Source organism: Passer domesticus, chromosome 17 (genome assembly GCF_036417665.1).
Source record: "Passer domesticus isolate bPasDom1 chromosome 17, bPasDom1.hap1, whole genome shotgun sequence".
Taxonomy (NCBI): domain Eukaryota; kingdom Metazoa; phylum Chordata; class Aves; order Passeriformes; family Passeridae; genus Passer; species Passer domesticus.
Window position 1 is genome coordinate 11,123,449 of NC_087490.1, and position 12,248 is coordinate 11,135,696.

At 42.9% G+C, this 12,248-nt stretch overlaps 1 protein-coding gene across 9 annotated transcripts in view; it reads left to right on the forward strand.

Annotated features, from left to right (window-relative positions):
- The window catches only part of KDM2B (lysine demethylase 2B), a 110,980-nt gene that overhangs the window by 50,340 nt on the left and 48,392 nt on the right, over positions 1–12,248 (forward strand). For all 9 annotated transcript variants that reach the window (XM_064392504.1, XM_064392501.1, XM_064392502.1 and 6 more), the window contains 2 exons: positions 943–1,058; positions 7,305–7,431. In XM_064392504.1, coding sequence (XP_064248574.1) covers positions 943–1,058; positions 7,305–7,431 — 243 coding nt within the window. The remainder of the gene's footprint in view (positions 1–942; positions 1,059–7,304; positions 7,432–12,248) is intronic.

Below are 12,248 nucleotides of genomic sequence, written 5' to 3' on the forward strand. Positions count from 1 at the left end.
AAGTACTGCACAGTCAGGAGAAAATTGACTGCCCCCCATGTTGCTTTGCTGTCTGCTGGTTTATAAATTGTAATGCTTTTCATTAAAAAGAAGAGGAAAAAAAGTGTCAGGTCTCTGTGGGTCCCAGATCATTAGCAGGATCAATTCCTTTTTCACTGCAGAGATCAGAGGCTACAGTCTTGCATAGCCAGAGCTTCAGCTCCTGACAGACCAAGCAAACAATGCCGAGGCAGAAGAGCTGGTGTGTGGCTGTCTGAATTGCTGTGCCTGGATTTTCGTTGTGATAGAAGATTCTTTGGAGCCTGTGAAATTAATTCAGTCCCTTGTAGGATTGGGTCAGAACAGACTCATCAGCTCCAGTACCAGAAATGTTAAATCCCTTAACTTGAGCCTTGCAGTGAAAACTATTTCTTGGTTACTTCAGGAAGTTGATCGTAGCTGATAAAACTTTCACCTCTGAAGGAGGTCTGGTAATAATTTGAAGTCTTTCACCTCTGAAGTGTGTTGTGGTGCTAGTGTGAAGGAAGTTTGGTGTACCTCAGTCCAGTCCTACAACCCTTGGCCCACCACCACTGCTGACATGGTTTGCAGCCATGCTGGAGGTGCCAGTCTGAGAGTCAAGTGTATGGAACAGACTGAGTTTACTTCTTAGTCATGGATGTGGTTGAGTCATAAACTTGCGTGTGCTCAGTAAACACTGTAAGTGTTGGGTGAATAAATAGAACTGATTTACAGAGGGTTGGAAGACTGCAGGTCACAAGGTGCCCTTCTGCTGTGACTCGTCCTGAAGTGTGGCTGTGAGCATCCCATTTAACCTTCCACTGCTTTAATGTCTCATCCCCAGCACAGTGGGACTCAGAGGGTTGTTAAAATGTGATTTTGAATTGCTCTGTAATGCTGCGTAGCACGAGGCATTCTCAGTTCTTTGCTTTCCCTCTCTAGGGTGGATACACGCGGTTTATACTCCAGTAGATTCTCTGGTGTTTGGTGGAAATATCCTGCATAGCTTTAATGTTCCCATGCAGCTTCGCATCTATGAAATTGAGGACAGAACAAGGGTAAGGATACTTGATTCTCTTTTTAACTGAGCAGATCTTTGTGACTATGATCTGTCATAGTCTCTCCCTCGTATTCCCTTCTGACAAACAACAACTGACGGGATCTCCGTGTCACAGTCGTTGAAACAAGAGGTAAACATGAAGTAATGAGACTTTTCAAATGTTGGTTATTTTTAGTGGGATTTACTCATGTGCTTCCCACAGATGTGTCCCTTCTGTGTCTTTTGTCTGCCTGTTAAACTTACATAAAACACCTTCCCTTCTGCACAAAAACATGTTGCACTTTACAGACCTTTGTACCAGTATTTCTGGTAACCCTCTGCTTGTCACCTCTCTGTGCACACCGGGGGAGGATGCCTGGTCCTGAGAACTGATGGCACTGGGCTGGTTCTGCTGCCACAGCTGAATTGGCAAAGCTGTGCAGAAGTTGTGCATGCAATGACATCTTCTGTAATTGGCAGTCACTGCAGTGACTTGATACCATGCAAGAATTTCTTGGAACAGAGGGGCTGGGGTGGGACATTGATCTGAACATTGTGGTGTTCATCTGGCTGTAGCACCCACCTGAGGGAAGGGCTGGGGGAGGTCACTGTGCCACCTCTTTGCTGGGGGTGACAATTTTATCCTTGGTTAATAAAACAGGGCGCCTGCTCATCATATCCACTGAGTTTCAAAAAGCAGCAGGATCTGGAGGGAATGACTCTGTTTTAGTTGGCTGTTAAATAACCTGTGCAAAGCCATTGTGGCATTCTGATATAAAAATGGACCAGGGGATGTGCAGTTCAGATGGGGACTGTTTTGGAGGCCCCACTCTGAGACAGTGCTGACCATTGACACAGGTCCCAGCTCTGGTGGTGGTGGAAATATGGGCTGGCAAAATGGCAGGAAATGGCAATTCTTCTTCACTAAAAAGTATTAAAATAGTGTGTTCTGGACATCAGTGCAGTTCACTGTTGTTCATCCCTACAACAGGGCACAAATCTTGCTCCAAGTTGGCTTTTACCCCAAATTGCTCTCTTTGCAGTGAGAGTGCATAGGCCTGGAGCAAATGCAAATTGTTTTGAAGTACATCTCTGACTCTGGGAGTGAGGTGTCCTCCCCCAGCCTCCCTGGCTGCCCAGCAGGTACAAGGCCTGGTAATCTTCACACTGCAAAACAGTGGTGGGAGCAGTGGGCTTCCTGGAGTGACTTAATGAAGAGAAGCAGAAAAATGAATTCTTAGTGGAAGAGAAATTAAGACAAAAGATTAAATGTAGGGGGAATTAGAAATAGAAAGAGCAGAAATAGAGACCAGAGTGGATTCAGCCTGGCTTTGAACAGGTGGAAGTGTCAAGTGTCTTGAGAAGGTGCAGAAAGGACAGGAAAGTTATGGTGACAGGAGCAGGAAGGGCTCACCTGGTTATGGTGACAGGAGCAGGAAGGGCTCACCTGGCAGAGGTGCTGGGCACAGGAAGGTTTCCAGAGTGACTGTAAATAAGAAGCAGTAGTACCTGCTGGGAGTACACTGCAGGTGTGCAGGGGAGGGTGTGTTGTTGCTGGGAAGGATGTTTGCACAGGCAGCTCACTTGCAGAATGGAGAAGGGGAGACTGGCAGGGAGGATCAGTGCCAGAAATGAGTGATTTCCATTGAAGTCTTTGGAGAAGGTGGGCAGGAAATGCTCTATTTTCTTTAAGTTGTGTAAAAATGGACATTTTGATGACACAGACTTGAGCTACCCAAGATCACACACCTTGGCTTGTAGCTGCTCAGCTGTGCTTCAAGGCCCTTCTTGGGAAGCTGGGTGCAGCTTTGATTTTCTAAGCTTTTTATGCCAGCAGGCAGAACTCCTTATAACAGTCAAATATTATGGTAACTTCTATGAACTAACCAGCCAGTTACACTGAAATGCCTTTTAAAATTTACTGGCACACTGATCCTGTGAGGAGGCTGTGGGAGTTGGGTATCTGCATCTTGAAAAATGTCCTGTCACCATTAATTGGGAAAGGGATGCTGCCACATTTGGAAATCCCAAATCAGACCTTTGTTCTTGTCATTTTTTGTTTAAATTTTTCTTTGAAGTCTGTGTAGTTCTTTATCATTTTCCTTGCAAAAATAGTGGAGTGCTTTAAAAAAGACCTATGAAAGCCAGCAGCCCAGAATACCCACGACTTCACAGAAGCAATTTCAGCACTTGGATGTTGCTGTGTGCTGGCAATGTGTTACGCACAGGCTGTACCTGTGCTCACAAACTTGTGCTCGTGGGCAGATGTATAAAATCAGAACTGTGTGAACAGCTGAAGAATAGCAAGAATTTCTGCACAGAAACAAAATAGAAGCCGTGCAGCTAAGGCACACAGAAGTTTGATAAAAGGCAGGAAAATCAATACTGTGATTTAGAAATAATAACACTCCCCCCCATCTCCAAAACTAAAAATACTGTACAGGAATCTTGAAGGGGAAATGGTTTCAAAACAGGATTCTGCTGTGTACTACATTATTTGCTTTGTCAATCAAATTTTGTCATTTCTTTGTTGAAATAATTCCATTCATACACTGGCTGGTGTGGCAGACTCAGTACAGTGTAGTTCACCCAAATTTGCCAGTGTGAGCATACTGCAAATGAGTTTCTCATCAGTATTGATCTTTCCATTGTGTATGGCACAGAAGTAAATTACATGATGTGATTGACAAAGTAATTTGCCACACTCAAATCAAAGTGTAATACAGGTGTGCTTCCCCTCTTCATTTTGCACAGAGCAATTTTATGGAGGTTTCACTGTGTTTAAAGCTGCTATGTAATGTTTAATCATCTTTGATTGCTGATATTCAAAGTCATTTTTATGCTAGGTGTAGTTGTTATTGTCTTAGCTCAGACAAGAATAAATACAGGGTTGAAATGGTAATGCTGATTTACAGCCTGATAAAATTGCCTAGTTTATATACTTGTCATGCTTATTCTAGCTTAATTCCTCATACCCCTGGGAGACTTTTTAAGAGGGTTGTAGCCATTTAAAAATAGTTTTAAGGAGTAATAAAAAACATGTCTATTGTTGGGAACAGCTCCTAATGTGCAATTGAGGTAAACAAATATTCTCCAGCCTTACAGTTCGTAGAGACTCTCATTTTGCAGCCTGCCTTTCCTGGAGGCCAATTAACAGCCAGTCAAACAGGCCAAGCTGTTTAGCTCTCTGCAAGCCCAGCTTGAGGAGCTGCAGAGCAGGATGCCATGCAGGGATTCATCATTTGGCACAGGGGTGATACAGCTCTCTAGTACTGAAGAGGAAGAATGTGTCAAACCTAACCCCAATTAATCTAAATTTAACTGCTGTAAAATACTGGAATGTGGTGGGAACAAGGGCACTCTGAATATATACGTAAGGTGGTCACTCACAGATGATGGTGTTTGCTATTCACTTGGTTTTCTGGAATCTAAGATAACATATTAAGTGGCTGGCTTAATTATTTTGTAAATAATCATAAATTGCTTTTCAGTAGTGTGATTAGATTGATTAAACACAAGTGGAGTTTGTAATAATTTTAATGAGCATTGTGGAAGAGATTATGACTTTTTTCAGGAAAACATGTGTCTTACTTGCTTAAGATTTTTGTTTTGTTTTTGGAGGGGTATATAAATCTCTAAAATAATTCCACTTTGAACTGAAGAAATGGATCATATTCCAGAGAGGATTTTTTCTTGCTGTACAGGAATAATTAAACTTTTTTTCAGTGGATTGTAAATTATTAATCACAGAAGTTAGAGCTGGAAATGCCTATTAGATGATCCAGTGTATTTCCCTGCTGGTGGGGAATTCAGTCCTCTGGCAGTGTCTGTCTCAGATATTACACTTCGAACTCATCACAGAACACTTTTAATTTTTTTCCTTCTTTCTCTTATTCCTCCTCCCCTGCCCTTAAGAGTTCATTTGCCTGTGAGTGTACAATGGAAAAAGTATGGACATTCACATAATGCAGTTCACATCCGTTATAATTAATAAATGTTCAGGGATATCACAAAGAGCATATTCCTCTATACTTTTCCATAAGGCAAACTTTAAAAGTTTTTAAAGCACTGTTGGAGTCTCTTCACTGGCAGAAGGCCCTGTAGATCTCTGCACAGTATCTCTGTCTACAGATGGTGTAGAGAGCTCTTCCTTCTGAAGGTTTGTAAAAGCAAAGCCTTCTCAGGCAAACAGTGGATTACAGAGGCATGGAGGGATTTGCTGTGGGTTGGAACATTGATAGCGAGGCAATTAGGAACTCAAATTGAATATTAAAGATTGATATACATAATGGGAGCACTGCATGCATTACTGCCTTGTCTTTCACATTGAATTAACATTGGTAACAACTAAATTTGGTGAAGCTCAGAATCTGTCAACAAATGTTGAGCAATGATGTCTTTAATATTCCCAGGCATGTGGCTGAAAACCTTTTGAAGGCTGAGGGGTGGAAGGCGGCTTCCTGTTTGTAAGTCAATTCTTTGCAAATTTTGTTTCCTGCAGTGCTCTCTTGGAAAAATTTGAGTTCCTTTATTAGCATATATTTTAGCATGGATAATTTCCCCTGTGTTCCCTAATAGTCATAAGTGACTTGATCTCTTCTCTATGACAAATAACTAAACTAAAGGAAAAATTTTCTTCAATGCAAAAAGGCCCTGGGGTTAAATGTTCTCACATTTAGGGGGTTGTTGTTTGGCTGGTTGGTTTTTTTGTCCTTTTCTTTTTTCCCTTCCTTTTTCGTATGTGTGCTTTGTAACAAACCACACAGGGAAACATTTGGGAAGGCAGCAGTGCTGGATGCATGACCTGTAGCAGCAAGCAGTTCAGATTTTCCAGCTGTATTTGTGTGGAATTTAAGGGATTTTAATTCCTGAGAATTGCCATGGAGTATTTAATCCTACACTGTGATACATCTGGTGTGACAATACAGTATATTTTGCCTTTGTTACATTTTGTTTTACTGCTAAGAGTGTTTGCATTTCCTGTGCCCTGGGAACAGAGGCAAGTTCTTTGGCTGTCCACCTTGGGGGCAGGTTTCAAATCTGGGCATTCCAGTAAGTCACTGATCTGCTCAGGTGGAGGCTTTGATCACCATGCAGGTGTTTGGACAGTGCAGCTTTGCAGAGCTGAGGCTGACTTTGCAGGTGCTGGGTTAGTGGTTCTGTTCAGACTTTGGCATTTGGCAGATCTGCGGTGGGTGGTGTTTTGGGTTTTTTCCTGAGGTAATGCTCCTTTCTGTGGCAGTTCAGTTTTTCACTGAAGGTGGGTGCTCACCCCTGGGCTTAGGGAGCAGTGAATATGCAGAGAATGTTTTAAAGCAGCTCCTGTAATCCCAGTGCAGTGCATGCATGTGAGCCTGCAAAACACAGGAGAAAGAGGTGTACAGTGTAAGTACAAGTGCATGCAAGATGCATGGCATCCATTTTTAACAAATCACAACAAATGCACACATCTTCCTGCATTTTAGGAGCTTCCCATCCTTCTGTGCTACAGTGACCTTCTACAGATAGAAAACTATGTTGGAAAGGAAGGAAACCCTCTTTGTTTTCTTTTGTATCTGAAATACTCTTACAAATAACTAGTGTTGGAGAATCCAGCTTTTTGTGTGAGAACAACAGGTCTGAGATGTAAGGAAAAGTACACAGCTTGACAGGATCTTTTGTCAAAATCCTGCTCTTCTATTCTCACTCTGTTTGTGGCAAAAGCTAACTTGATACTAAAAGGTAAACCACATAAGGGATTTTTACTTTAATGTGTAGTTATCAAGAATTTATGTGTTCATTTCTTTAATCAAATTGTTGAGACAACCACAAATGAAAAAGATAAATTTCCTGCTTGACTCATTTTAGGTGATGTTGCCATTTTGATAAAAATCCTGTGATAGTGTTCAGGAGATGAAAACCCACGCCTTTATTTTAAGTTTTAGTGACTAACATCTGTATGTGACCACCCTATGTTTATACAGCAGGTAAATAATTCTGTAGGGGCCATCCATCAGTTTCATGATTTCACAAGAACACAAACCCTCTCCTCTCCCACCACCCCAAGAGGATACAAATTAGTGAACCAAGAAATGATGCTGTGGTGGCAGGCAGGCTGGCTCCTCATTGCGTATGCTGGAGGCATTCAGCTCCCTGCTCCCACCCTCTCCCCTCCCCCTCCTCACACTGTTTGTGCTCTTGATAACACGATGGGAATGATGACTGGCCCTTGTGCTGCAAACTTCTCTGCCTTCCCCACGGGCTGACAGTGTTGATTTGTTTCCAGGTGCACGCCAAATTCCGCTATCCTTTCTACTATGAGATGTGCTGGTATGTTCTGGAGAGATACGTGTCCTGTGTGACCCAGCGCTGCCACCTCAGCAAAGAGTACCAGAAAGAATCAATGTTAATTGGTGAGTGAATCCTTTGAGTGCAGATTCACAACTGATGCTGCCACCTCAGGCTAGCTGCTGCTTTGCTTTCTGCAAAGCAGATTAGAAACTGAACTGGAGAAATTCTAATGAACTGTTTCTTTATTTTGGGGTGGGGAAGATTTTTGACTCTGAAGCGTTTCCATGAAGTACCAACCTACTTTGAATTATATGTATTGAACATTCCCTTAGCAAGTGGATCCCAGAAAATAATTTTTGGATGTGTTTTTTTGTTGGTTTCAGTAATGTTTGTGTTGGGATGATCTGCCAAACAGTTGAGGATTTACTGCCATGTTCAGCACAGCACCTCAGTGGCCAGAAATGTGTGTATTGCAGATGTGCTCTGGTGGGGTGGATGTTTTGTCCTTATGTAGAGCAGCTCCTGTACAGAACACGGTGTGGTCACTAAAAGCCTGCCTTCTTTCTCTTCTCTTTTCCTTAAATTCTCCTGTAGTTCTTTGGTGACTGGGTTCTAGTTCTGCAGAAGAGCAAACCCAAAAAACACCTACACAAATCTCCATGATCTGTAACCCAGGTACAGGGAGGTCAAAGAAACCTTTACAGCAAGAGTTGAAAATGGACCAGAAGAGAGACAGACAGATGTGCCTGAGGCATTCCCTTGGCACTGGTGTGAGCTTTGCATCAGTGTGTGCCAATCCAGTTTTTGCTGTGCTGAGCTGCCTCCTTTTTCCTCCTTTTGATGGAAGGTGGTGGTGGGCCATGTTCCCTCTGCTTTTAAGCACAGAATAGCTGAAAACAGCACAAGCACCACACCAGCTCAGTCTTAACTGATACAGGTTAAGTGTGGAGGAGGACTAAAGCATTTCTGTGCCTCCTGCTCCCTGAGGTGCCACTTGGAGTGAACCTGGCATGGCTGGCACTGCCCCAGGCTCTGGACAGAAGGGAAATGTTCACCTATGAGCACAGTTCTTAGTAGAAGGGGTTGAAGAAGTTAAGGGCAGGTGTTGCTCTCCAGTGAGTTTTACTGACCAAGAATAATTTAAGGGAGCTAATAATCTGTGTAGATAGGCCAGGGGGAATTCCTGGGGTCACTGGGCAATTGTGTGCTTCACATTTTAGCTCTGAGACCCTGGTCAGAAAGGTTAGTTAAGCAGAAATTCTGTGTCCAGAGGAATTTTTCTCATAAGATTATCCTAGAGGAGGAAAGGATGAATTAGCCTTTTGGATCAGCTCTTCAGAAAGCAGTGACAAAACTGACAACTGCATTCTTTGGAAAATAAGGACCAATCTCCTGTTGTCTAAACCACTGGCATGGAAAGAGGCTGGTCCTGCAGGCAGGGCAGAGGTGCCAGATCAGCAACGTGTAATTTCAGAACAAATTAGCTGTGGAGAGTGGATGGTTCAGGATATTGAGATGGGACCTTTGCCAGCTAAATCACCAGTGTGAATTCCAGCCCAGCTCCATAATTACTGATAATAGTTTGGTGGTCCCTACAAAATGTGCCTCAGTCCAGTTAGCTGGGAGATATTCCAGTCATATGAAAGCTCACTGGGAGCTATAGATGTCCCCTGTCTAGAGGGAGCAGGATCCTTTTGCATGACCAAAGAGTGCCAGCTCCAAAGGCTTCAGGAAAAAGAGCCTGGCTAGCTGGAAAAGGGTTTGGTGGTGACTTGCTCAGGGTCTTGTGACCTGTGGTGGCTTCAGTTGCTGGCAGAGAGAGATGTATGCTTTTGTTTTGCCAGAAAATTGGGTTTTTTTTTTATTTCTTGGCAGAAACTTTACCTTAAAATAATTATCTTAGTGGGGTTGTGGTTCAAAAGACAAAGTCTTCTATACTGCTGGATCTTTCACTTTGGCATTTGCCAAATTCAAGGCAGTAAAGGTACATTATTTACCTTACCAAGCTGCATTGCTTTTTCTGTGTGAGTAATACTGTTTCAAATACTTGCTTTGCTTTTCTTTTAACTGGTCTGTGTGCAGCCTCTTGACTCGAATCTCTCTGAACTGTAATCTTTCAGTTAAAGCTGGTTTGTTCTGTGGGACCTGTATCTTGGTATCATTCACTTGCTGAGGATGGGATATCCTGAAGACCCTACCTCTTTGCTTTTAAACTTTTCTTCAGAGCTGCAAAAGTCCTTAAATTGTCTCTTCCTTAGGGACTTCTCTATCTGCAGGCAATTTCTTGATTTCCCATGAGGGAGTATCCCTTGACAAAGAATTTCCCATTATTCTTCTTAAGAGTAATGAAGCAAAGTACTTAACTTCTCCTCAAACCCCTCAGCAGATTTAATTGTCTTCTGTACTTCTTGGTTTAAGAAAAATTCTTCATATCCTTATATTCATTTTCAGAAATTTCTCTTGAATAATCTAAATGTTTCTCCTACTTTTAAAAAACAATTTCCTTGAGTGGAAATTTGTTCTAAATTTGTTCTAAATGTCTGTTTTCTGCCTTTCCTTTTGGGTGCTAGAACTGTCTATTTTTCACCCTCCAGTTGTGCTGCTTTCTTTACTCACATAGCTTCTGGTACAGTGATTGTAGTGGATCTTTGAAGTTGAGAAAGTGATTATCAGTAGAGGAGGACATTGACTGGAGATAGGGCAGGACACTGCCCACAGTCTCTGGGATTCACAAGGGAATAGTTCTCATAAAATTCACGGGGATTCTGTTCTCCTGAGTAAAGAAAAAAAATTACTATCTTGATAATGAACATTGTTGTAGAACACAGAAAACAGTTAATCAGCAGTTGGATTTTAAGGATATCTTTAGACTTTTCATACTGTGTTTTTATACATAGTATTTATTTGCTTTGACATGAAGGTTGTTAAATTCAGAGTGACTTTCAAGACATTGTCTGTTCATGAAGGTGTATTTGTGTGATTGTGTTGTGGTACCTCTGTCCTGATACTTGTATGCAGCTGTAGCAATTTATATTGTTCTTTGTATTTATGTTTTCTAAATGTCTCCACTCACAAAAGTTCAGACAGGAAAAAACCCCACCTCTGTGGAGGCACGGCTGAAACCTGGAGTCTTCCCACTCCCTAAATAAAAACGTGAGTGCAGCTCTGAATGAGGTGGAAGATGATGGCCGTGCCTTCCTCCCCCGTGCTCAGGCCCAGGATGGATTCCCAGGCTGGGTCCTCCCAGGCAGTGTGTGAGGCTGCTCTGTCTCAGATCTCTCCCAGGAGGGCAAACACTCAGGGGGATGACGACATGACAGCAATCACAGGCTGCTGTAAAAGCACACAATCTCTTTTTCTCTTTTCTTTTGCTTGTCTGTCTCAACTGGGACATTTGTCCTGCCAGCTGAAATCAGAAGGGAGCCTATTGGGGTTCCTACTAGATTTGAATGTGTGCTGTTTTTCAGGGTGGATATGTCTTCATTATTTTTACTCTTATCATGAATGAGTCTGTACTGGATGTTTTCAACCACAGTTGACCTTCAGTGAGATATGGATGTTGAGAGTGAGCTGACAAAGAGTAATTGGGAGAAGATCCTGGGCTATCAGAGACGTGCTTTCTCTGTAGCCTGCAGCTTTGAAGATTCCCATTGCTAAAATTTTAACAGGATGGCTCTAACTGCATGTTAAGCCTGATGGATATAGAAAATGTGCCCTCTGGCACAGTGAAGGAGCCATGTCTCTTTTTTTCCCCTCTTCCTCAGGGGATAGAATAGATTTGCTTATGATAGACAGGTACTTCAGTATATTGAGTGGTTCCTGTATGGGGTGCTCCATGCAGTGGAGCAATGGGATACATTCCCAGTATGCTCAAGGTTTTTCTGCTAATGAAAATGTCATTGCTGTCTTTAGCAGACTGAAAGTAACTGCTGCTCCCAAGTCACAGTGGCAGGGTTTGGAGCTGGGAATGGCAAGGTAGACCCTACACACTGGACTGTTCTAAATAGTTCAGAAAGGTTTCATGATTATGCCTGACCCCCATCCCCTTCTTTTAAGTTCTCTAATACAGCAAGTTGCTTTTCAGAAAGGAAAGAAACTGTGTATAATTATTCTTGTACAAGTGGATAGCTGTGAGGAAACTTAAGTGGTCTGCCCAGAGCCACAGGGAAGTGAACTGCTATAGAAAAGATTTCTAATGCTCTGTCCTGCTCCACCTCTTCACTGAGCTAGATCACAGACTGGTCTGTATGAGCTGGTTTTGTTTGCTTTGAGATGATGGGGGTGAAGGTATTTTTGCAGTAAGTTGTGTGGGAGCCCAGACTGGATATCCCCTCTGAAGCTGGGGTTCAGACCTGGGACTCACTGGGGCATTGACTCAGAAGAACAAACAGTTGAGCTGAGCGGGTGCTGTTTCCCACAGAGAGACTTCATAAACCAGAAACCTCCGAGTCAGTGGAGCCCTGGTAATACAGTGCTTAAAATGCACTTCTCAACAAAGTAAATGCAGATTATGCTTATGTAGGGCCTCAGCTCACAGCACAGTAACTCTGTCAGACAATGTTTTCATTGAAATGAATAAATAAAAATCATGGCATGTTGCATTACAACAAAACACTTGAAAACACAAAATTGAATCTCCCTCACCTTGAAGTTATCCTTCCATTATTGATTCCCTCGGTGCTTTTTTTTTAGATTAGCAGCAGTAGCAGACAGTTGTTGTGTTTTGAGAGCAGCCTGCTCTTAATCCGGTGGTGCAGCAGCGCTGTAATCCCCTGGTGCTCCAGAACAGCCTGGTGCACTCGGGGTTAGCCCCAAGCCCCGTGCCCACGGGAAGGGTGGGCAAGGCTGAGTGACTGCCAGGCATGCAGGGAACAGGCACTGCTCTGGTGGTGATTGTTTGGGGTGAGGTGGGAGCTGTTCTTGCCTGTCTGTGCCCAGG